Below are 25924 nucleotides of genomic sequence, written 5' to 3'. Positions count from 1 at the left end.
GTTAAACTGCAGAGGTAGCCCTGAAGGCGGGCGCGGCGTCATTTTAGGCCCCGTGGGAGCCTCCGTCGGTCTCTCCCCAGCTAGCCCCAGAAGGGGCTGAAGCCCCCGGCCCTTCGCCGCGGTACTCACGGGCAGGGCAGGGCACGGCACGGCGGGACCTCCGCAGCAGGAGGAGAAGAAGGCGACGGGCCAGGAACCGCCCGCCAGCGGCATCGCGGCACCCAGCGCCAGAGGCACCATCGCGGCTCTCCGCAGTGGCCGCAGCCTATTGCCGCCGCGTATCGCCGCCACCGCCCGCGCCCGCCCCGGCCCTTCCCCCGCCCCGCCCCCCGCCGCTCCCCGGCAGCCGGGGCACCGGCCCAGCCTCATTCAAACAGCAGCAGCACCCGGCAGGCCCGTGGGCTCCAGGTAACGTGTGGGTGGCTCGTTGCCGCCGCCGCCGCCGCCTCAGGGGCCTCCACGGAAAGGGGGCGGGCGGGCTAGGGGGATGTCGCGGCGGCAGCGGTAGGCCAGCCCTGCCGGGTCGCTGGTTGCCGGGCCGCCCGGGGATTGACCTTGCCCGCCCGTGGGGAGGTAGCGATGCTGGCGGGGCAGGCCGCGGCGGGAAGCGGGGGGGGGCGCCGGTATCAGCCCCTGCGCGGCCTCCGCCTGCCTCCCGCCCCAAGTCGGTCACGCGTGGAAGGCCGCGCCCCGCCGCTGCCCGGGCGCGGGACCGACACGCGCTCGCGCCGCCATGGCGAGGCCGTCAGCCCGTCCCGGGCCGCGGGAGCCGCCGGGGCGTGGGGCAGGGCCGCGGGCGCTGAGTGGGGAAGGCCCGGCTCCGCGCCGCCTCCTTACAGCTTTCCTCACGCAAATTGTGGGCGTAGCGACCGAGCTCCCGAATTTGATCAGCACCCCCGGGTTTCTGGGGGGTGCCGAAGTCACCGGGGCCTCCCGAGCACAGACCTCCTAGCCTGAGCTAGGAGGTGCCCCACCGCGGCGCTTTCTCTAGTAGCTGCCCCAGTTTTCGGTCGAGGCCTGTTTCCCGCAGGCCCCGAAGCTGCCGCAGCAGCAGCCCAGCCCCCGGCAGAGATGCAAATGAGCCCTAACAATTAGACACCGCTTCTCTGCTATAATAAAGGGGGCTGGGCATTAGGCTGGGGAGGTTGTTTTGTGTGTGTGTGTTGGATCGGATTTATCCAGGATATATGTGATTGAAACTCAATTTCTGTACTTAATTCTCCTTCTTGAGCATTTTTTACCCCATAGTGCACAGTGATTCCCTGTGCACAGTGCAGCATCACCTGCTACTTAATTAGAAATAAATGTATTTTTAACTGCATGGTTGTACTAGCTGAAAAGCCCAAGGATTGCTTTCAGAACATATAACAGCATCCATGACTTGAAGTTTTATTTTAGTTTAGCACTGTCTCATATAGCTCATTTGAAATAATCTATTCCATGAAGGTACCTTAATTTTTAGCTGGTTCAGAGTTAAAGATGTGCCGAAGAAGGAGAAATTTAGATTTTCTTTAGATGCCTCCCTGCTGGTTACTTCACTTATAATCTTTTTTCCTTACTTAAAAGCATCTTGAGGCAGTTGAAGGTTGAGCTGTTTATCTCACTGTGAGGGACTGCAGGGGGAAAATACGAGTTCCTTTGGACTTTATTTTCATGTTGAAATATGGAGTCAGCATGACTTACAAAATAATTGAGCAACAGGTGCTATCTTGTATTGCAGAACAAAGGAAGAACAGTGCTACAGTTGGTAGAGTGTGCTAATTGAAAGCATGTTGGCTACTAAACTGTCCCGGCCTCTCCTGAACTTCTCTGTGAAAGCCCTGAATTTCAAGGACCCAGGGAATGGCCTCAGGTAAGTAACTAGGTGGAGGAGAAGAAGAAAGAGTGAGATCTTGAGTAAAGCATATATAAAGGGCTCATATAATTTCAATGGGACAGTTTATTTACAGAATCAAAAGATGGTTGAGGTTGTAAGGCTCCTCTGGAGGTCATCTGGTCCAGCCCCCCTACTCAATCAGGACCTCCTAGAGCTGATTGCTGAGGACTGTGTCCAGGTAGCTTTTGAGTATGTCCTAGAATGGAGACTCCACAACCTGCCTGGGCAACCCATGCCAGTGCTCAGTCATTGAGCTGAGTACAGATGGACTCTATCTGCAAGGAAGGGTTGGCAACATGTTGTTTGGTGTTTTTTACACTTGGACAATCATCTGCAGCCAAAAGGAGATTGAGCAGAGCACTAATTCAGTGTCAAGCAAAGATTTATTTCTGAGTATCAGCAAGTAGGCTTTGCTGCAGAGCAAGAAACCCTCATGTATTTCTGTGACTTCATCAAAGAGGCCATGAATCACAGGAAATAAAGAGAAACTTGAGGGGAGGGGTTTAGTGAAGACCAGAGGTGGGCTGAGTAATGAAGCTGTTTTTTTCTGAACATGGACAGAAAATTGCCTATCTAATTCCTAGCTCTGAAAAAAAAAACACCTTTTATTTTGATATATGATCAGAACCCTACTAGTCCAAATTCAGAGCAAGTTGAGTGCTTTCACTGGCTTAGGGCAGGGTTCCCAAACAATGGTGTGTTTACCACAAATTGTTTGTAAGCTGTTTAAAAATGGCTCATGGCCTGCTAAGCAAGAACTGCCACCTCCAGTGTTTTTCTGCTGCTGTTGGTAGTGTTGTCCAGCACCATCACTGTCAAGGACGGCTCCCGTAACAGAGCTGTAGAGAGCAAAGACAGCTAAGCTGTTAGAGATTTCCTGTGCAAACAGACATAGGCCTTATATCTCCTATTTACTACACACACATACCCCAAAGCTGCACCAGCAGGAATTTGCTATGGCCTTAAAAGTACAAATTAATGCTTGAAAAAAGAATTATTGACTTGAAAAAAGAATTTTCAGCATATTCTTCTATTTTGCTTACTGTGTATTTGTGCTTCGTGTGTCTTGTACTCGGGGCAAAAATGTGTTGCATTTTTTGAAGTACCCACAAGCTGCTAAACCTGAAATGGAAATTTGTTCATCTGGAAGGCAGTGTTGTCATTATACTAGTATCTTAATACCTTGAGGTAGCATTTATGTACTTGACTCTTCAAGCTGAGGACTGCCTTTTTTGGTGTAAGTGAAAAAAGTGGTCCATGGTTACAGGCACAGATTCGATTCGAGGACCATCTGTGCACTTTAGAAGTCTCAGTTGTGGTCTCTAGAATTCAGTCATGCAGAATGACAAAAATGGCTTGTGGTACATTAGCGTACTGTGTGGGGACTAGCATTGTATAGGCTTCATAGCTGTTTCCTCTGGTGACATTCCTGCTTATCAGCAGCTGGCACCTATTTGATGCCCTTGGCTTCAGGTCCAGGTAGGCAGAATGTCAAGTAGCTATTCTCTACAGGCTATTATGAATAGAGTGCAGCAAATCAGTGCTCTGCAGTGAAATAACAGGACCAGACATGACACTGAAAAATAAAAATCAAGTTCATGCAACTAAAAGAAATGTTATCAACATTTCTGGACACTTTTAAGATACACAGAGAAGCTTATTTGTGAGATAAAAGTTCCAGGTCATGTTTGCAGGTCAGTGATGTTAACACACAGACCTTGCCTGGGGACTGACCTTTGCAGTGATTATATCGGCTGCAGCTGTTTCAAGAGCTGATTGGGTTTGTGACACTCAAAGGTAGAAAACGAGCTAAACTGTTGCAGGAAGGTGAGTGAACACTGTTGCCTGAATATAAACAAGCTCCATTTCCGTCTGGTTCAAAGCTTCTGCCCAAGCAGACCCTTTTTCTGGCCTTGTTTTCCCAAGGTGGAGCTTAGAAGCCAAAGTGTCTGCAAGTTGCTGTTCAGTGTAGCACAGGTCACCCTGGGAGTGCCTGTGATGTGAGCAGGAGATAACAGTGAATGATGATGCAGATTCACTTACAGGATGGAAGAGCAGCCTGGAAGATAAGCTCTGCTGACAGACAGATGTTGTTAGGGTAGATCAAATACAGCAAATCTAGGGGAAGGCCAGAAGTCTCTGGGAGGGCAATGTCAGTGCCCAAAGCAAAAATGAAAAAGCAGATACAGTTCAGAGAGGATGTTGGCAAGGACAGAGGCTAGGGTCACTGTGGTGTGTTGTCTAGGCCCAGTTTGATGAATGATGGCAAGACCTAAGACAGCATGATGCTACTGGTAGCATAGCTTTTCTAAGTAGAGTCTTACTGCATGGAAGGCATTGTTGCTTTGCTTGATCTGTCTTTGTGAACATGGTTTGTCTTCCTGTGAGTCGGACATACTATGTGGAGGAGCTTCAGACCTGCATGGCAGGTATTACTAAAAGATGTGGTGTCTCTTAGCTTAAACAGTTGCAAAGAGGGGATATAAAATCTAATAGTATCTAAAGCTGTAGAGGAAGAAATGTCATCTAAGATGACAGAAGAGTAGAGCGGTGTGTAGAAGCAGGAAGACAGATCCAAGCAAGTTCAGCCTTGGGGTAGGTATCAGAGTCAATGCTATGGCAGAATACTTTCATCAGACAAATGAATAACTTCCTCTACCTCAGCTTTGTGCAACTGTTGAGAGTGTTGTTGCTGTTGGAAATGAAAACACTCTACTGCCCATTTTGCAGTGGAAGCAGCTCTGTGCCTCCAGACCCGGAGCTATTTTAGAATTGGTGATATCCAGACATCTTCTGCAGCTGGAAATAACATCAAGCTCTTTGAAGAAACAAATATTTCATACAGTAGAAAACACACAGGCTCAGACTAAGGAGAACTGTAGACTGGATTCTGTCTTCTCAAATGACAGTATACATCATGCATAAAGACAATACTACATTCCTTTTCATGTGTAAGCTGCAGGATGAGGGTGCAGACAGGATATTCTGTGCCTGATTGTTCTGTTGTTTTTGTTTGTTTTACCAACAGACCTGTGCAAAGGTTTTGCTTCCCTCTCTTGTCCCCATGTGGCAGCCGCTCTTATGCAAATGAAGTTGATCAGGTGAGTATGATTGTGTTTTCCAGGAACTAGTTCTGTTGAGCTGGGGTTTTAAAATCCCTGAAGCCTGGTGACCAAATTCTTCTTTCTGAGTTGCCAGAAAGACTCTGAGCTGGACCTCTCCAGCATACTCCACATTCTTTCCTAGCAGAGAGCTTCCATTGACGTAGCATGGTGCTAGGGATGGAAATAATCAGACTACTTGGTTTCTTCTATTTTTGGAACTCAGCAAATGAAATCTTCCACCTTACAGTGGAGGGAATTTGCATAACAACTTCCTAATACTGTGCTCTTTCTGGAGTATGGTTGTGTAAAGAGATGTAAATAAATCAGTGTGTCCTCACCTTTTGATCTGGAGAGTGGCCATCTTCCTTAACGGCCCTCTCCTGGAAGGTGCTAGTTTGCCAGGAACAGTGCCAGGCAATAAGAAAGGGGATGTTTTGCCCACTTACCTGAGGCACAGAACTCAGCACTGTAGCAGTGCTAGAACATGCACATCTTGCTTCGTAATCCCTGAACAGTCTCAGAGGAATTCATATATGGCCCTTGCATCGCTTCTGGGCTTCCACTGTGACCCTGATGAATCCCTGTGTATGCTGGGGAAAGCCAAATTGCTAGTTTGTTAAGAGATGAGTTGGAATGATTGCAAGTAATTATTATCTAATCCTACCCACAGCAGCACCTTGCTGCATGTGCACTTCTTGCTGCTGGAATGTCCGGTAAGCCATGCAGCCTTTAACATGTCACTTAACTGCTGGCTCTCTTTGGGTTAGAAGAAGGGGTCTGGAGAAAGAAGGAGGTATACTTCTGTTTTAAGTTTTAATTGGAAAAATAAGATGACCAGCAAAGAAACAAAAAGACCTATGAGCAACCAGTTTTAATTTCAGATATTAAACCCACTTGATTCTGCTTAGCTTCTGAAACCCAGCACTAGAGGGTTTACATGCTAGAGAGAGAAAAATGAATGAGCAATCAATCAATAATGTCAGTCCATATTCTTTCTTCAGCTAAGCTATCTACCCCATGCCCTATGGGCTGCATGGCACACAAGAGCGGGCTCCTGCCTGCTTTGAACATACAGGAACAGTTCCTACTGCAGGAAAACACATCTGGGAAACTGTCTGGTATATTTTCACATTTCAAGATGGATGTGAGCTGCCAGAGAATGGTGTGCTTGGTCTCTGCCTTGGGACCCTGTTGCCACAGGTGCCTGTCGTGGTTTAAGCCCAGCCGGTAACTCAGAACCATGCAGCCACTTGCTCATTCCTTCCCTCCTTCCCCCTGCTGCTCCTGGAGGGACGGGGAGGAGAATCAAAAGAATATAACTCCTGCGGGTTGAGATAAGAACAGTCCAGTAACTAAGGTATAACACAAATCACTACTGCTACCACCAATAATAATAATGATAAGGGAAATAACAAGGGAAGAGAATATAAAACTAAAAGGGGAAAAAGAAAAGACTATAATAAACACAAGTGATGTACAATACAATTGCTCACCACCTGCCAACCAATACCCAGCCCAATCCAACCAGCAATCTGGGCTTTCTGGGTATCTCCCCCCAGTTTATATACTGAACATGACGTTCTGTGGGATGGAATACCCCTTTGGCTAGTTTGGGTCAAGTGTCCTGTCTCTACTTCCTCCCGGCTCCCTGTACCCCTCCTCACTGGCAGAGCATGAGACTGAAAAGTCCTTGATGGGAGTAAACATTACATAGCAACAAGTAAAAATGTCAGTGTGTTATAAGCATTGTTCTCAGGCTAAAGTAGAAAACAGCACTGCACTAGCTACAAAGGAGAAAAATAACTGGTACAGCTGAACCCAGGACAGTGCCAATGTTCTCTGTGTTGGAGGGACTGTGATTCTGCCTCACCGGAGTGAACTACATATGAAACCTTCGTTTCTTGTCTTCAGGAGGCACTGGGTGGCAGTATTGGCAATGAGAGCTGACAACGTCCCTGGAACAGACTGCTCCTGGCGAAGGACATGGTTTTGTTCAGTGTACTACAAATCACTGATTTCAGATACTCAATTCCAGCGCATTTTGTTCTGTTCTGTTTTGCAGATTGGTAGCAGAGCTGTGCTTATAACAGGTTGTGACTCAGGCTTTGGATTTGCCTTGGCCAAGCACCTGCATGCCAAAGGCTTCATTATTTACGCTGGGTGCCTGCAAAAGGTAGGGAACACAAAACCTGTATTCTTTATCTGTGGCATGTGAGCAGACATGTAGCAAATCCAGTCTTCCCCCTCCACTCTGAACAGCTTTCTCCCTACGAGAAGGAGGGCAGTTGATAGCCCAAAGGGAAAGACATGAGTGCTTGAATTTCATAGAGCATAACCTGGTCTGGACCAGAACCAGGACTGAACATGGGGAGATTCTTATTTGAATCACAACATTGTGATCTGTTCCATATTTGATGGACTGGAACCCTGAACCTAACTTTATAGGCTTATCCATAAGCAAATTTTGGGATCAGGTTACGTCTGGACCATTGGCCCTGCTCTCGAACTACACATATTTGTGCAGGGTTTATATGTAATTGTGATGTCCACCAAGCCACCAGTGATTCTATGGCATATGGTATGAGCGTATTTTTCTATATTCATAAGTAAAGCTTTACCTCAGTGTGTATTGAGGATTTTCTGAAATCATTGTGAAAGCAAAAAGAATTCCACTAGTGCAAATGAGAGCAGAATCAGGCCACAGACAGCTTAGTGGTGAAATCTTGACACATTCTCCAGGAGCGCTCTGTACAGCAGTCAGAGGTGCCTGGTCATGGAGAACAGGAGAGAGCTTTAGCCTCTCCCTATGAAGTGCTGCCCTTTTTTAGCTGCATGTCCATTTCCCAACAGAAACAAACTTACTCCTTGGGGTATCCTGGGGTGGGTCTGATGATCCTAATCTTTTAGCTTACTCATCACTGTAAGTGATGGTTTAGTGTGAGGTGTCCCTGCCCATGACAGGGGGATTGGAACTTGATGATCTTAAGGTCCTTTCTAACCCTAACTATTCTATGATTCTATTCTATAAATGTGTCTTGAGTAGTTATATTATTCAAAGAGAATTTGCCAGCTGTTTTTTTATGTTATCCATACCCTTTGTACTGTTATTTTTTCCACTATTACTATGTTTTGCTTAAATTACTAGTTTCTTTCTGCTGCATTTTTTCAAGAGAAGGTTGTGTTTCTATAGCTCTGTTCCTTGTGTCTCAGCTTTGGGTCAGGGGTTTATTTGTTAACCTGTGCTCCCTCTACAGGCTTCACAGCAGAACAAGACATCTTATAAACTGCTTTTCAAAAGGTGTCAAGAAGAGAGAGGGTAGATGAGTACTTTTTCGGCAGATGTTTCTACTCAGCTCTTTTAACTGGATCAACATTAGAAAATACAAGAATGTTGTAGACTTAAAATCCATTGTTTAGAATAAGAGCCTGCCTCTGTGTTGGCAGGATTCAAAAATTTGAGGGCTGCAAAGTTACTTCTAGGTTTCACTTCCCCTGTCTGAGCTGCCAGAGACCTAATTCTCAGTGAGCATGCCTTTAACTGTCACTGAAACTTCCCATTTGGTGTCTTCAGTACTCATTCCACTGAATGCATGTTAGTGGAAAATCTGTGCCTCTGACAATTTTAGCATAAGCTGACATGCAGCAGCATGCCAGAACTCTTTTAGGCTTTGATCAACATTTATTTCATTGCCAAAAATCAGCAAAAAGCTCTGTGGTATCACTGTGTAATTAAATATTTATTCTGTAGCTGGACTCTCATCCCATGTTCCAGAATTTGTGTGACTTTGGCAAGACTGGAAACAGAAGTTGTCATCAGAAAAACACTGTAAAATGCCAAAGCTCCTTTAGTTAACCAGTTGGCCTCCTGTGTGCCTTCATGGCATATATTTTATGTAGAACTGCCCTGTAGAACTAAAACAACTCCAGGAGACTGAGCTGATTTCTCATTGTGCCTCAAGTTTCGCTAACAAAACCATAAGCAGAATTCTGATCAGTATAGTTATTGCTGGTGCTGATTTTAGGGCACAAAATGCCTGGTGTGTTTTTAGATGCTAGATAGAAGTGGAAGTAGAAATAAGAAGCATCATTTTTTGCTTGAGTGTATTTGACCTAGCCCTGACAGTGAGGAAATGGCTATGAAACTTCAGTGTTGTTTTCACAGGACTGTTTGTCACAGCACACCTGCACATCAGAAGCATACTGCAGCTTGGGGAGCCATCATGTCCTCAGGGTATGCACTGTTCTTGGGAACATCACATCCTTATTGAAGATCAAAAGTGTGTGCAGTGCTGACTTTTCATTCAGGAAGGGTTTCCTAGAGAGCCAGATCCTGAGCATCTGACTGTTTTTACTGAAGGAAACCTGAGAGAAGTGTTTAGAGCCACAACTGAGGGGAGCCTGAGGATGGATCTGTGCTAACAGTATGCTATTTCACACACAGTTTCTTCCTAACATTTTCACCAGCAAACAGATTCATGTGAGGGTTGTGTTGGTACTTCATTGCTAAAAGACAGCGGTAGACTGGATCCAATGAATGATTATGCTGCAGCTGTCTTATTTTTTCCTCTTTGGTCAATAGCTGGAGGAGCTAGCTGACACAAGATGAAGAAGGTATTTTTCCATCAGTATCTCTTACCAGTGGACATATGTGATGTTTGTCATGGCTGTCAGGAGTGTGATGGAATCCCTGTTTGCTTTGCTTTGTGTGCTTGAGCCTGCTGTGGCTTACAGGAGTATGAGAAGGCAGAGGTTATCTGAGCAAGCCAGCATGCAGACCAGTTTCTGTATGTCTCAGAAGAGTGCTAAGAGTCACAGGGTGTTACATACCACTTGAAGGACACACTGATAGAGGTACAAACTAAAGCACATGGGCCCCAGAAGATAACCATGCTAAGAGGAAGATGAGGCAGCAATGTGTTTTTTTTCAGTATGCAGGAGCTGAGTCCTCTTGCCATGGCCCTGGGGCTGACAGCAGAGATGTACCGGTCTTTTGGTATAGCATGAGAAGGTCCTTCCACTGCTGGTTACTGGCCCAGGGTTGTGGGACACGCTGCATCCCGCACCAGGACAGCATGACACAGTCACAGGGTGCCTGCCTTAAACACCACCTATCTGCCCTTTCTGGAGAGCCAAGGGAATGGCCCTATGAGTCTGGGTTAATGCCCGGAGCCCAACTCTCGACCAGGTTCCCAGCCGCAAGGGTCCCTGTCCAAGCACCTGGCTGCTTGGTGGAAGCGAGATGCTCCCTTAAAGGAGGAAGAAGAGGATGTTGTGAAGGTCCCAGTAGAGCTTACAAGGCCTCTGAGGCTGCTGTGTTGCTATGGCCCAGGGATTTTGTAGCATTTTTGTAGATCAGGGAAATAAGCATATTGGCCTTATTGTTCTTCCTTTTCCTTTTAGTTATATCTGCTGTTTTCAAGGGACTTGCATGCTTGTATTTGCTGATTTCCTACTGGTATTCTCACATGTGCCACTAGTATGTTTTTTAACGCTTTGCCATACACACTGGCTTTGGCACCTCAGTGTTGTTGAGTGAACAGCAAACTTAGCACAAAATGGTTTTCAGTCACCGTAGAAACAAACACTACTGAGCTATGCATGGGACTTTTAACTGCTCCATTGTGTATGCAGTGCGCTTCTGTGTGAAGAGAGTGCAGTAGATGCCTTCTCTTAAGAACAAATACTAACCAGTATTAACAGCTTGCAATGGAGTAAGGAAGGGTGGAGAAGAAGACAAGAGGGGACATCGGGTATTTAAGTTAGTGAACTGTGTGAGAACAAAGGATAAGCCCAGGAATGAGAGGAGCCAGGAGAAGGTTTTCTGGAAGGCAGGTGGCACAGAGACAGGGGGACATATGGCCATCCTTGTGTGGTATCTGAAGTGTGGTGTCTGAAGGGAGCTCTCACTTGAGGCAGAAAATAGGCAGCCTGGATTCAGACTGCAGAGATGGGCACCACTTCATTGTCAGCTGACTGCTGGCAGTCTGTGATGGGGAGTGCCTGTGGCTTGAGGTGTTTAGAATGATCTAATGTCATTCAGCAGGCAGAAGACAGCCCTTCTATGAAGAACCCGCCTGTTCTAGGTCAGAGGGAGAAAAGCTATCTATCCAAAAAAGCCTCATCTCTCAGGAGTGAAAAGCACTCCAGTGCTTGCCTGCTGATGCTGACACAGGAGTGGGGCTACCTGGAGAGTTGAGTGGTGGGAGTGGAGCACATCAGCCATTAGATGATCCTGTGGGACACACTCCATATCTAGCCTGTTAATGGGGAGTAAAAGACTTCTAGTGAGGGGTGATATTGAGGGGACAGAAGGAGTTCCTCACAGCAGAGGTAGGGTTGTTACAAAAAAGTGATTATTTTCAAACCTAGACCTCATCATCCTCTACAAAAGTACCCTGGAGTGGCCAGCACAGTCCAGTAGCTTACAACCATAAGAATGATTCAGGGATAGTCTCAAACTCATATTAATAACCCGTGTTTCTGTCCTGGAAACACCACAGCCACATTTGACTGCTGTGAAGGGACTAGCTCTGGGTGCAGTAGCCTTGTTGCTAGTGGTGTGTGGCCCATATGAAAGGTATCCCAGGGGTTGGCTGCAGTTAATTGGCTGGGTTGTGAGTGGATATGTGTGTACTGAAGGAATCTGTTGTTATGAGCTGGGAATAAAAGAATGGAGATGGGAAACCAGAGTGAGAAAAAGCTCATGGTGGGAGGCAGAGAAGAGAGCAAGATGCTTAAAGGACACCAAGGGGAACCTGCAAGCCAAAGTGAGAACTGCAGCATGTTCCCATCACTGCAGCAGGGGGGCATAGCTAGATCTCAGGAGCTTGTACTGGGCAGGAGTTACCTAGCTGTCACACATCCAGCTCTGGCTTCTTTCTTGGTGGTCAAAACAGTTTGTACCAGGTGATTCAGTGGCAGGGCTCCTGGTCAGATGGAGAATTGGAGGAATGGTGTTCTGCAGGAGCAGCCCTGTCCATCCCCTTCCTCTTAGAGCTGCAGGACTTCTGATTTTTCTGTGACTGCCTTGTGCGCTGCCTTTGCTTGATCTGATGGTTGCTATGTGTATGATTTTCTACACAAGTTCTTTGGCCAGATTCAAGCCAATGCTTTCTTCCCATCTAGGACAAGGGAGAAGGTGGGTCCAAGGAACTGGACGGTATGAACAGTGATCGAATGAGAACTGTCCAGCTCAATGTCTGTGACAGCAAAGAAGTAGACCGAGCTGTGGAGCATGTGAGTAGCAGCTTGGAGGACCCAGAGAAAGGTAGGTGTCTGCAATGGGCTGTAAGGTCACATAGATGGCAGAGCTCCCTTAGCTGGGCTCTGAGAGCATTTTCAGGGTATGTTTAAAAAGCTGAGCATATGGTTGAAGGGCACAAAACTCTGAGGAGCAGCAGTGCAGAGCAAATGGCCTGTTAAGTGTTGTGCCATGACAGTTAAAGAAGAAGTGGGAAGAAAGCAGCTTCCCACTTAAGACAGCATCTAGAAAGAAAACTGCTTTTTTTCTCCACTAGCTCCTATAGGGACACTAGTAGAAATCAGGGTGGTGGTTAAGGCCCTGGGATTAGTGCTCTGTTCCTGTGACCTGAAGTTTATTGTGACTCCATTTCTGTTGTAAAATCTGGCTAGCGCCCAAAGCTTGGAGATTAGCAATGGAAATGTCTCCCGCAAATACAGAAAAGGCAAAGGAAATGGAGAGGTTTTCCAAAGGATTTCCCTTTTCATGAAGCCAGCTGATTATCAGTGCTATTGCAGATACTATCATACATTACAGAGTTCAGGGGGTATCTGTAACTAACTGACTTTCTTAGCCTGCCTACCTCATTGTGCTTAGGTGATGACAGCAAATTCTGCTCTGGTACAGTGAAAATCCCAGTCCCTGAAACCTTTTCACCCTTTGGTAAACTGCACTTTTTTTCCCCTAAAGAACATCCACAATTGAACATGCGAAGATTGTTTAAAAGCAGAACAACCAGTAACGTTTTATTTTGGATTTTGCATAAACCTATTTCTTTCACTTTTCTTTAAATACTATTTTCATATATGGATCTTCTATATGAATTGAGTTTTCTAGCCCTGTGTTCTCAAGCATAGGCCAGAATGAAGTTGCCTTTTCTGGGCTGCTTCTGAGAACACAGATCTGGACACAGTCAACAGATAACAGTGAGTTTTTCGAAACAGCAGAGAGAAGCCATCCCAGACTTTGCCCAGTCTGTTTCCTGTGCAATCAGAATGTTATATGAATTGAGTTCATTTTGTCCCAATTTCCTTTTTAATCTTTCTTTTCATTGCCAAATGAGTCGGTAGTTTCAGTTGTTGCCAATTTGGATGCAGCAGAGTAAAAGGAAGAGGCTATTGTATGTGTCCACCCATGCCTCCTTCCCAGCATTGCAGACATTCTAGTTCTTATGGTGACACAAGGGATTTTATTTTGAAAGAATTTCTCTTTTGTTTCTTACAAGGTCTTGCATATTCTTATTATTTGCATCTAGAGACTAAACTTTGCTGCTTTTAAAAATTCACAATGGGTAAAAAGAGAACGCAAGGAGAACAGCTTAGACAAGGATGAAGTTCTCCATTTGTTGGCTCATAACTTCCCTTTAAGGGAGTCTTATTCATGGCACTTTGTGGCTGCAGTGTTGGGCAGTGCAGGCAGATCCTGATTGTGGTTACATTTGCTCAGGAGACTGAAGTTTGCTCTGGACTCTCTTCTGTCTGGCTTCCATCATTAGAAGTTGTAATGAAATGCACTATTGTGTGGTTCAATAATCTATTAGAAAGGCCTTTTCCAAGCTTCTCTTATTAGTCTCAGAGAGGGAAAGCTTTCTGCTTGATTTTATTTTCTAGGGCTCTGGGGACTGGTTAACAATGCTGGGATCTCCACATTCGGGGAAGTTGAGTTCACCAGCATGGACACCTACATGGAGGTAGCTGAAGTGAACCTGTGGGGGACTGTGCGAACTACCAAGGCTTTTCTCCCGCTCATCCGGAGGTCAAAGGGTGAGTGATCTCCTCTTGACGTGGAGCAAGTCCCTCATCCTGCCCCATGTCTTACTGTGTTAGTGGCCAAAATGTTCTCTCTGCACACTGGCCACCTTTGTACCTTTACACCAGAATGTGACCCACAGCATACACACAGATGACAGATTACCTAACTGCTCTGAGAAACACTGCAAGGCAGCAGTCCTGAAAAACAGTTCACCCTAAATTCGTGTGCCAGGTGCAATCATCCCCTCTATACAAAAACCATCTGTGCCAGTGCTGGCAGGGTGAGCAGCAGCAGTGCCCTATGGCATGCTTATTGCAGGGAACTTGTCAGCTATGAGCTGTGTTACTTTGGGAGCTTGTAATGTATGAGAGGTGGGGTTTGTACAGGAAACGAATGTAGACCTGGAGCTTGCATGGGTCTTGGCATAAAGGGGCAAAAACTTTCCTCTACTTAGCCCAACTACCTGACTAAATGAGAATATTTTTTACTCTTGGAGCATGCACGGATGAACAGTGTTGTTCTGTTTTGCAGACCTGGGCTATATGGCCCAGGTAGCACTTCTTCCACCATGGAAGGGTATCTTGTTCTGTGGTCAAAGTTTCTCTTTCTAACACAACTCAGCAATGAGCAGATTGAAGGTGCAGAGAACTTCAACTTCTGATTAGAATGCAGCATCCACAGTCTTCTACCAGCATTCTCCCCAGCCAGAACTGATGGCTTCTGGAGAGGAGAAAGGCCCCAGCTCTGTGCCTGGAGCCATAATCCAGCTGTTACCCAGAAAGGGTGCAGTGGATTTAGACTCTGCCAGTTTGTGGTGCAGGAGCAATCCATTCCCTTTTAAGAGGTACACATTATAAGCCATCATTGGGCTCCTGAATTTTGTGCCTTTGACTTGCAAATAAACAAGCTTAGCCTTGGTACCAGAGGCTTTCTTTGGCTCTTGTCTGGGCTCAGCCCTGATTGCTGCTGAGCAATCCTGTTTCTCACTATGCAGGCTCTGTCCAGCCTCTTCTCTGTTCCCCATAGTACTGAGCTTTGTGTGTCACCATGTTCATGTGCCCTCGAGTATAATGAGCCAGGGCACACAAGCAGTGGACTTAATCTCCTGACTGAAAGCTGTTGCATAGAACAGCAGTGCTCAGATAGAGCAAGAGCAGGTTTGCCAAGCAGACCTTACAAATGTGTAGTGGGCAGGTGGATGCAAGTGCAGGAATGTGTTGGGTGGTGTGTTGGGTATCCGCTCTGGATGAGGTACAACAGTTGAGCTGTGCTTTGCCTAGGTCGTGTGGTGAACATCAGTAGCATGATGGGCCGCATGGGCAGTCCTGCCCGCTCACCATACTGCATCACCAAGTTTGGTGTGGAAGCCTTCTCCGACTGCCTGCGGTATGAAATGCAGCCCCAGGGGGTGATGGTCAGCATCGTCGAGCCTGGCAACTTCATTGCTGCCACCAACCTGTACAGCCCCGAGCGCATCAAAGCCATCGCAGACAAAATGTGGGATGAGCTCCCTGAGATAGTGCGCAAAGACTATGGCAGGAAGTACTTTGACGAGCAGGTCAGCAAGATGGAGACGTATTGCAACAGTGGCTCCACAGACACCTCGCCAGTCATTGAGAGCGTGACCCACGCGCTCACCTCCACCACCCCCTACACCCGCTACCACCCCATGGATTACTACTGGTGGCTGCGTATGCAGATCATGACACACATGCCTGCTGCCATTTCCGACCGGCTCTATGTCTACTGAAGCTACCCAGGTGGGAAATCCATTGTAAAGAAAGCATTGTACACACTTCCCATTCGTCCTTTTAAAGTTTTTCTAACCTCATTTCAGAGTACTGTATTTTAGCTCTAAAGGGTTCATTTAAACATCTGACATAACCTAAAGGGCAATAATTTGCAAGGGTTGCTTCATAGGCAGGAATGCATTATGTTTGTGCAGGGACATTGATTCTTTGCTATTTATTTCATGTAATAGTTGGGGTTTTTTTGCACCTCAAATTCCAAGTTGTAATGATTATTTAAACTGCAGTTGCTTTGAAATGTTTTTCAGAATAATTTTTGCTGATGGCCAAACACAATTTTCACAATTTCTGCCTAGGATGCAGCCTTTCACACCATAAAACAGTGATTTGCCCTCCATGCTGTAATGGCAAATCACTGCCTCCTAATGACAAAGAGTGTCCAACAGACTTTTCCAGGTCACAGTAGCCCAAGGCAGAGCAGAGAACTTCTTTAATTTGGAATCAGAACTCAGAGTGCTGGAGGTGCTGAAACTGAGCAACTGACCCTGTGCATTTCTCTCTTAGAATTATACTGAAACCTTAGAGAAAAAGGAACCGGTCTGCTTTTCTTACACTCATCCAGGGACTCAATCCTGCAGACCTTTCCCACTCCCAGTTTCTTACTCACGTGAGCATTCCCCTGTGTGAGCAGCTTTACACACAGGACTGCAGGAGTCAGGATTGGCCTGTAGTAACACTTCTCAGTCATTGTGCATCAACTCCAGACTTAGTTTGGAGAACAGTTTCACTCAGCTCCTGTAATTGTGAGGGTCACTGCTAAGCAGAGGAAAGCAGCAAGGGTTATAGCCCCATCAGACATGCCATTCTTACCGGGGACCTCAGGGTTACGATGAAGTATTTGTACAGCACCTGCACAGAAGGCCCTTAACCCTGACCGGGGCCTATAGGCACTGTTGTGGTGCTGGTGATGATAACAACGGGAACTTTCATTGAAGGAGTCACTGAGCTGAAATTCATCTAACATAAATCTAACAGAACGTCCATGACAATAAAGTTAATTTTAAGAGCCGTTTCATTTCCATGATGGTTGTTTATATGTCTGAGAAACATTCATTTTGTACTGTAAGAAAAGACAAAGAAAAAAAACCATAAACCATAGAAGAGCCTTTCATGGGAATGCAGACAGATTATTTTTTTTAGGCTTGGAAGACAAAAAGTAATTAAAATGACCATTGTTAGTAAAGTTAAAAAGAAGGGATCTCATGTGCTTTAGTAGCATATTGTGACATGATCAAACTGCTTTGGCTTAATAAATGTATACATGAATGGTAACAAAACTCAGAGGCTGCCTATCTGTTCTTTAAATATTTAAGGTGAAAAGCTCATATTCTTTAGTGGTGTTTTTCTAAATCTGGTGAGGTTCATGCCTGTTACGCATACACACTGCAGTCAGAGGCTGATGTGCAGTCTTGGGTCTTGCATGTCCATGTTGGATAGTGCACAACTTCTGCAGGAGTACCAGATGTATCCTGCGTCTTGTGGCAAATATGGCTAACCACTGGACTCTGTGTATTCTTAAACCGGCATCTGCACTGAACTCCCACAGATTACAAAGGATTATTGGGGATTATTCCCACTGAGCAGGAAGAGCAACTGAGCTCTGAAGAGGGGAGGGGGATGGCAGTGATTCAGCAGGGCAGCCACAAAACAGATCACTGACAGACCCCAAATAAAACCCTGGGAGAGACTTGCTGGCTTCCAGATCCTCATGATTTTCTCCAGAGCCCTAGCAGTGGTAACTGCACCTTGTGGGGCAGGACATACTGCCTCATTTCCTAATACGTGGACTTCTCTCTGGTTCAAAATGTAAGAGTATGAACCACAAAAGACCCAGCAGGCACAAGGGCTGACTTGCAAGGCAGATCAAAGCAGCTGGGTAACAATGTTTTGCAGATAACATAGCAGAAACAGAAAAGTCTTTATGAGAAAGTTCTTGTAGTCTAAGAATTTAGCCCAAGATGCTAAGTGGCACAAAAAAAATCACATCATTCCACTTGAGATGCTAGCTCTCAATTTTACATGTACTGCTGGGTTTTAATACCGACATTAATGAAGTTAAGATATGGAAAAGCCTGAGTGCACAGCTGAGTTATCTCAGTTTAGCTCAGATATCCCTGAGACCAACGTAGCAAATGCTGAACAGTACCACATTCATTCCCAGCCAGAAAGATAAAGCTCATCAGTGATAACTGTGCTCACATCTACCCAGCATCTCTTCTGGAGGCTTCTGCGTTCTTTTGCATGAGGTGCCCACAGGGGGCTCTGAAGCTGCCACCACTCTGGAGCCAGAGGAGATGTGATGGTACTGGGACCCTGCAGTGATTCATAGGGGACCGTGTGGCCACTCACAATGGGGAGGCCATGGCGAGTGTGCTCCCATGCATCGCAGCTGATACAGGTTTCTGTGCAAGTTGTCCTGACATTGGGAGGGTTTGGTAGCCAATTCATGGTCAGGAGGGCAGCAAGCTGGTTAGTTTTCCTGCTGGGATCTCGGCAATCCCACAGTTCTAGGGTTTGCCCTGAGAAGTGCATTAAAAGCTAATCCCCTCAGGTTTTGCATGACTGTCCTTGCAACCCAGCGCACTTGAGGTCCTGCCTGCACGGTGTCAACACGGCTCCTGGAGTAGCTTCACCCACCAAGTTTACTTGAAAACTACTAAGAGCAAAAGCTTAGCAAATGAGGATTTGGCCGGGCACCTGGTCTTCTGCACTGCCAGAGCTGCCCCACTGCCCCCCTGGGAGGAGCTGGGCAGCCTGGAGGGATCACTTTGTGGTGTGCCCACCCCCAACTCTAGACCTAGTCTGATCCCAGGTAGGTAGAGGGGTGCAAATTTCTCTTCCCAAATTTCTTGCCAAAGACTGTTGGCGATGACGCAACAAATCTTATGTGCAGCATTCCTTGGGCAACCTGGAGTTAAAAATAACTTTCCCTTGTGTGGTGGGAGGCAACAGAGATGGGATAATTTTAACTCATAGCTGTTACATCTTGTTCTGAGCCTTAATGAAGAAATCATGAAGTCCTACTCACTTCAGAATTTTCTGCTCCTAGTGATGAGGGTGGTGAATGCTGCGTTAGCATTAAGTGACCCCTTCCTGCCGCATTTTCTGGATGAAGTGCAGGGATTTCCCAGTTAAACAGGGAATGATTTCACCACCAGGAAATCCCTCAGCTTTGGGAGAGCTGGTCCCAGGCCCGTGCCTCAGCTCCCACATCCTGGAGAGGTCTAGCCCAGCCTCTCTCCCAGGTCTCAGCCCTGTGTGTCTGGCTGAGAGTCAGAGTCCTGGGCTGGCAGTTCGGAAACAGGACTGCTCTGGAAACAGGAAAGTGGAAAAGACTGCTCCTGTTCAGGCAGTGTTAAATAGCTTGAGCACAGTCTGACTCAACTGAACTAAATAGAACAGTTAAACAGATAGATACTCAAATATACGAGTGGCTCAGTTGCTGAGCTGTAAAGTCAAACCTCCGTCTGTACTACAACCAGACTGAAGCCAAGGGGCCTCACTGCAAAGTGCATGTGCAGCTGCTGCACTTTGTGGACCATGGCTTTGAAAAGAAGGTATCTTCCCAGCAAACAAGAAGGCAATCAGGAGCATAACTCACAGATCTGATGACACCTCCCTGGGGAGATACCACTTAGGAGAACAGCACTCATTTCTCTTCTCTCTTTCCCAGCAGTGATGTAAGGCTTGCTGTGCAGCCTTGGGGTGCTGCAGCTTCGGGGTGCTGCAAGGGGAAGGACCCTTTCTGGTTCTTCCCTGTGCAAGATGAAGCGTTGGTCTGGTACCACCAGAGCAGTGGGCAGCAAGTTCTTCCTCACTGTGCACAAGTGCAAGAAGCAGGAGCTGCTGCTGGGGTGAGGATCAGACTGTGCACCGGTCACACAGACAGCAGGTAGCAGTGGCAGTGCCAACCCCTGCTCATCACCTGGGCATCACAACCCTTGCTGGGTGGTGGGTGAAAGGGATGCTGTGAATGTGCCCAAATTCTGGCAGTCAGCTGGGATGACACATGCTGGGTCACATACCCTGCCACCATCATCACCTGCCAGCAGAGTGGGGAGGGTGGCGATGGCAAACACAGGACTTCCAGCTTGGCCTGTGTTACTGGGGACTTCCAGTCACTGCCGTGGAGAGAGGGACATGCAGTGGCATAGATGCTGTCCTGCAGCTCCCCTGCAGTGGGTGAGGGACAGGCAGAGGTAGTCATCACCACCTTCTGCCTTCCAAAGGACTGCAGGACTTCAGCATCACCTGGAAAACTGCAGACCAGGCTGCTCTGCTCCCATAGCCAGAAGGCAGCTCACTGCAGGCTGCAGGAAGCACAGGGGTGAGGAGTCTGGCTATGATGTAGGCTGCTATCTTAAAATAATTGTTGCTAACAGGGTTTTGTTTCCTACAAAGTGTAGTTATTCGAAGATGCCTTTTTGTCAGCATCTGTCCCTGATCATGAATAAGTTTGTCTTTCTGGGTCTCTACCACTATAATTAACTGGAAGAGGGACTGGACCTGGCAGCAGGGTCCTCCGGTCATCCTTTCCCCATCCTTCGCTAGCACAAGGTTGTGTAATGATTTGTGGGATGTGGGACATCCTTATCAGAGAAGCCTGGGAGACCTGTCCTTGCCTCCCCCATGAGGCATGGGAAAACAAAGCTTTCTCAAAGCGGGGATGCTCTGGTTTCACAGCCATGCAGCCAGCAGGTCATTCACACACAAACCACTTGGGATCTGACTGGTGCTGAGCATCTGTGCCCTGGGATCCATGGCCTCACTGCAACTGCCCCAGTCCCTTGGCAGGGACTTCGGCCCATCCTCCCTTTGCAATTCTGACAAGCTTCAACATGCTGGTCCTTAGGGTATTTGCTCCCCTCACTGCTTACCTCTCCATCAGCATACTGGGCTGGGCACTGATGAGGGGTCATGCCTTTCCCAAGGGAAGAAAGGACATAGATGACTAAAATCCCCTTCCCAGGGGACAATAAATACCTACCTTGTGCAGGTGTTTATCCTTGAGCACAGCCTTACTTTATTTTCCAGCCAGAATCATGTGTTGGGAAGAAAGAGCAGGCTTGTATCCCCCTCTTTGAACACCAAACCCCTAGAAAGCTCCTTGCTGGAGCCAGGGGCAAAAGTGTGATTGTTCCCATCCTCATTTCTCCTTGGCTGTGAATGTCAGAGCAGCAAATAGGAAAATGCAGTGATACCCGGCGTGATCACTGTGGTGGTATTTCTGTCTTGCCTGGAGCAAGGTGGACCATAAATCTTGTGAGAGAACATGTTGCCACAGAGACTTCCAGCCAGTTTTTCAGGCCTTAGGAGTCTGAACGCTGCTGGTGAACCTGAACCAGCCCACTCAGGGCTGGGCACTGCTAGCACAGAAAGCAGCAGGTTTCTGTTGTACCCATAAACACAGGGTGAGTATTTGCTGCTTAGGCTGTCATGAGATCTTGAGGGTATTGTGGGAAACCTCACCAGGAGCCAATCCACCTCACAGTGAAATTGGGGTATGGGTTGTCACAAGACTGAAAGTATAACTGGTCTGAAGGAGAGACCAGGAAAAATTAGACTGATCCAACAGAAGCTTTGAGTTGTTGGTGCCACCTATAGATCTGCAATGAGTTGAAACTACTGAGAAGGATGTTACTCCCTGATGGATCATCAGGACTTGACCAGCCCCAGCTGGGATTCCCCTGCCCTGCCCTGCCCATGCCCCACGATCCCATTTCAGCCCTGCCCGCGGCATTTCATCCCCACCCTGGGGGAATGGAGGGTGCTGGTCTTTAGTGCCACTGGGCTGGACTGACCCCTACAACCTCTCCCTTCCTCCAGTGGAGAGCCCCTAATCCTGCACCAGGCACAAACATCACTGGGAGCAAGGGCTGGCTCTGCTCTGATGGGGATACTCCTGGCAGTCCTGACGCTGCTTTTGCTCAACCCCCTGCGCTTGCGGATGGTGCTGGTAGTGCCAGGAGTTCATCCCCTCTCTCCTTGTCCTGCCGTTGCTCCTTGACCCTGCTGCTGCTTCTCACTGCTGAGCAGTCCCTGCAGCCGGTGGCTGTGCCTGTGGCTGGGCGCTGCATGCAGCAGAGGGTGCTGGATCAGCAGGAACAGAAGGAGCCGCTTTCCTCTGGCTCAGCAGCACTTTCCCAGAAGCTCCTCTGGATGCCACCCTGCCTCTCTGAGTCTGCTCTGCAGGGATTAGCTGTGCTTGGCAGAGGAAGGAATCGCCCTCTGCCCCACGGAGGTGGGGGTTTGCGTTCCCTCTGATAACGCTGCGGGCCAGCTCTGTCTCTCTGTGTTACAAGTTTCCTGTAGCACTGAATCCCTCGGTCCAGCTCAGCCGCTGTGGAGCAGCATTTCTCACGAGTGAGCCCACCAGCATGTCCAGAAAGCCCATTCCTGTGCAGGAGAGAGGGGGTCAGACCTCTGGCACAGCACAGCCCTGCCTGGCCCTGCTTGTACTGCTGCTGCCCAGGCAGCATCCCCCAGGAATGCAACCCTTCCTCCTCCTCATCCCTTGCCTCCTTCTCAACCCCTCCTCTGTTTCTCAGCTCCTGGGACTTCCCTTGGGATAACTGCTTGGTCAGATCAATATGTGTCCAGCTGTGTTCTGGCACTGATCAGCAAGGGGCTTTGAGGGGTGAATGTCCCCGGGGCAGCAAGTGGCACCTGGGTTCCTCTCATCAGTGGCTGTTTTTGTCATGGTACTTGCGGCTTTGTGCTGTGCCAGGCTCGTGTCCCTCTGTTTCAAGGGTCTCACCAGTGCAGAGGTAACTCATGTGGGAAGCTGTGTCAAGTAGAGGCCACCTCTTCTGTTTGGGGTGACATGTTCGGGGCTGCGGGTTAGGTGGCCCAGGGTGTAATGTCCCTGTGTTTTGCAATGCCCCATGGCTATGGGGGTGTCCACTCTACATGTTGTTGCTGAAGAGGAGACAGAAATGCAGCACATGCAGGTGTGCATTTGGAAAGATTTTGCTCAGCTGTAGTTTGCCATCCAAAATCTTTTCTGTGCCTGGGGACAGTGACCATCCCTGGCTGAGCTCTCTGCATCAAAACTGGGGATGCACCCATAGCTAGAGCTGCTGGACCCCGTGCCAGGGAAGATGAACCACTGGCAGGGATATCAGGAGCACCTCAACAGGCTCGTAGATGTTTCCCCCTCCTGTTGTTGCTTAAAGCAGGTTTTCCTCCCAGATTCAGCTGGGACCGTGGTGCTGTGGGGCAGCTCGACACAGGGGCACTGCTGGGTGAGACAGGCACACAGGGATGGGGCAGGGGTGCCATGGGGGATGGTGTGGCATCTTGGGGAGGCTATAGGGGCACAGGGTAGCCTGCTGCAGGAGGGGTGTGCGGGGATGTGGCTGGACAGTGAGTCCCTGTGTGCTCCTGAGGGATCTGGGAATCTGAAGCAACGCTGCCAGCTATGGCAGGGAGCCGGCTCACCCTGACAACAGCTTTCTCATGGGCAGTGTTTCCTCTGGCCAGAGCAGCCCTGGAAAGCTCTGAGCCCACACTGTGCTAGCGCCAGAGCCTCCAACCTTGGCACCGCTGGAAATCACTTGGCTCTAACCTGCTGCCAAAACCAATGCAGGTCAGTGACCTGAGCAGATCTGCTGCACCGCCTCCAGCCAGCTCCTGCCCCAGCTGCACAGGAGTGCTGTGCAGTGGTGGGTTGGAGGATGGGCTGCCCCCAAGGTACTGGCCCCAGGTTGAAACCCCTGGTTCCTTCCAGCTACCTGGCTTCTGCACACAGAGGGGAGCTGGCAGTCCATCTCCAGCTCATGGTATGAGCATGCAGCAAAGCCTCTCTTATGCATCAGCCTGGCCTCCTAAGTGGAGGAGGTGGTGGGACTGAGGTAGGCAGATACCCATGCTCCTTGGCTGTAAGCATTGAGCCATTGCTCATCCCTCTCCCTGGTGCAGCCCAAGGAGGTGAGGCTAGCTTGTCTGCAAGGCCAGGCACCCAATGAAGCCCCATATGTGGTGCCTTATAGCTGTGCATTCCCTTCGGTTCCACTACACATGCAGTGGGTGTTGGTGCTGTGGCCCAGCTGGGTGCCACAAGCACTGGGTGTCCTGAGCACTAGGCAGAGGTGAGCAACAGTCCCCAGGCCCTGGCAAGGTCACTTTCAGCCCCAGCAGATGAGAACAAGGGGCAATGCATCTGCCAAAGCCAATGGGGCTGCCAGCACAAAGTGCAGGTGGAGCAGAGCCACGTGGTGCTGCTGGCCATGCACAGACTGGTACTGCACCATGAGGCTGAGCCCAGCCTCGTCTGCCACCATGAAAGGCTCTTTGTGGTGCTGGCTGCTGCAGCTGACATTGTGCCGCCCCTCTCTGGTCCCCAGCCTGCGGCAGGGTCCTGCACACAGATGCTTCTGTGGCTTTCTGACTTGGTGTAGCCATGCTCTGGTTTGCACAACTGAAACCCATGCTGAATTGCTCCAGAAATCCCTCAGAGTGAAGACTAGAGCACCAGCAATATGCATGCTTGGGGTTTGTTCTAGATGTGGCCACTTCAGAGCTGTTCTGGGCAGAATGCCTTCAGTTCTGGTGTCCAGGGTATGATGCTGTCCCAGGACACGCATGACAACAAAATGCCACATGTCCCATATGATGTTGAAAGTCACCAGCTCCATTCCCTAGCAAAGACCCATGCCAGAGTCTCTCCCATTGCCTTGAGGAGCTAACCTGGCCCCAGGTGCGCGCTTGCACACTGCTCTGCCCAGCAGCACTGAGGCTTTGCTTTGCACTGTTTGGTCTTCTGTGGGATAGAGGATTTGCTGCTAATGCTGTTACTTGTGAGTAATCGGAGCCTGAGGTGTTCCTAGCCTGGGCTGAGTGGTGGTGTGTGCCTGGCATGTGCAGGGGATCGCACCAGGAAAGCAGAAATGGGGCAGATGTCCTGGTATCTGAGAATAACAGTGGGCATTTTTTTTTCCCATTCTAGAAAAATGTTGGTGCCCTGGGGGATTGTATCTTCTGACTGTTGTTTTCCCTCTTCTGTAATTCTTTAGGAAAAAATCCAAGCATGCTTACTCTGTCCCAGAGATGGAAAAAATGTGTCTGAATTCCCAGCCCAGCTGATAGCCAGGTCTCTGAGGAGGCAGGACATACGATACAGCCCTTGTGCTTGGCATCTCCAGGGGATGCCCGCCAGGCTGAGCTCCTGCTCCTGGAAAACACCACCCCAGCGCTGCCTCCTTCCCATCTACCCAGCTCCCAGCCGGTCGGGATGGGACTGCCAAGGTCACTGTCTTCGAAATGTGCTTTTCGACAGGATTCACCCTGGTTCGATAGAGCAGGGAGAAAGGGAATCCGCAAGGAATTACCCAGGGGCCTGTAGATGGCTGTTAGACTGCGGCGAGGATGAAAGCAGATGAGCTTTTTTTAGGACTTGGCTGGAATGCTCTTTAAGATCCCCTCTCAGTAGTGCTTTGAGCTGAGCCGGCGGCTTTGATCCGGAGTGCGCTGGGGGAGCTCTCGGGAGCTCCTGCAGCGCCGCGGTGGGCAGGCAGGAGATGTGGAGCTAATAACAACGTTCCTAAAGCAACCACAACTGTTTCGGAAGATTCCTGGCAGCAAAGGCAGCAAAGGGGCAGGGCTGGATGTTTAGCCAGCAGGTAACCAGGTGGTGGATGTGTTAAGCTGTAACCGCAACAGCGCACATCGCGCCCCTACGGCAGAACTCTTAAAACATCGCATTCCTTAAAAGACCTGATTTTGGAGGTGGTACAAGTGGTGTCAGTGGCAAAACCTACTGAAGCTTCTGCAGCAGCAGCTGCCGAGCAGCCAGGGGGAAATGCAGGCGTGGCTGTTGAGATGCTTCCCCCAGCCTGGCAGTCTGTGTCCGTTGGGATGAGCTGTGGGGTCATCTCACTCGGGCTGTGACCTCCCCGACAGCCAGGTCCTTCTCACTCTCCCACCCCTTTAGGAGCAGCCCTCTTCCAGCCTGATTACAGGCCTGGCTGGAAACGCAGACAACTCATGGTTTCGGTGTGAGTCACAGAAGGTTTGGTGGCTTTTCTCTCTCTGCAGCTCCAGGCTCTCCCGGCTGGAGCAGTTAGCTGGCAGCGTCAGCCTGCTCGCCCCAGGGAAGCAGATCTGCAGCCCTTGTACTCATGAGAGAAGTTTGGATACTTCCTGA

General features: G+C 48.7%; 1 protein-coding gene across 2 annotated transcripts; it reads left to right on the top strand.

The window, feature by feature from the left end:
• The first annotated feature begins 144 nt into the window (after nt 1-144).
• BDH1 (3-hydroxybutyrate dehydrogenase 1) lies at nt 145-17057 on the top strand. 2 transcript variants are annotated; one of them, XM_062603390.1, is made up of 7 exons: nt 145-408; nt 1721-1852; nt 4905-4977; nt 7043-7153; nt 12106-12247; nt 13831-13983; nt 15253-17057. In XM_062603390.1, the coding sequence occupies exons 2-7, from the start codon at nt 1770-1772 to the stop codon at nt 15720-15722; spliced, it is 1032 nt and encodes a 343-aa protein (XP_062459374.1). In that variant the 5' UTR covers nt 145-408; nt 1721-1769; the 3' UTR covers nt 15723-17057. The 2 variants fall into 2 exon arrangements, with proteins under 2 accessions (XP_062459374.1, XP_062459375.1); XM_062603391.1 differs by lacking the exon at nt 145-408 and having other exon boundaries at nt 1702-1852.
• The last annotated feature ends 8867 nt before the right edge of the window (nt 17058-25924 follow it).

This window comes from Pezoporus occidentalis, unplaced genomic scaffold, assembly GCF_034315485.1.
Source record: "Pezoporus occidentalis ecotype Australia unplaced genomic scaffold, CSIRO_AGI_Poc_V1 ctg8, whole genome shotgun sequence".
NCBI classification, from domain to species: Eukaryota; Metazoa; Chordata; class Aves; order Psittaciformes; family Psittacidae; genus Pezoporus; species Pezoporus occidentalis.
The sequence above is the reverse complement of the archived record's forward strand: the minus strand, read 5'-3'. Positions and strand labels throughout refer to the sequence as shown.

Coding starts and splice junctions, on each gene's coding strand:
- BDH1 (XM_062603390.1), top strand. CDS start 1,770: ATGTTGGCTACTAAACTGTCCCGGCCTCTCCTGAACTTCTCTGTGAAA. Junction 1,853..4,904: donor GACCCAGGGAATGGCCTCAG/GTAAGTAACTAG, acceptor TTTTACCAACAG/ACCTGTGCAAAGGTTTTGCT. Junction 13,984..15,252: donor GCTCATCCGGAGGTCAAAGG/GTGAGTGATCTC, acceptor TGCTTTGCCTAG/GTCGTGTGGTGAACATCAGT.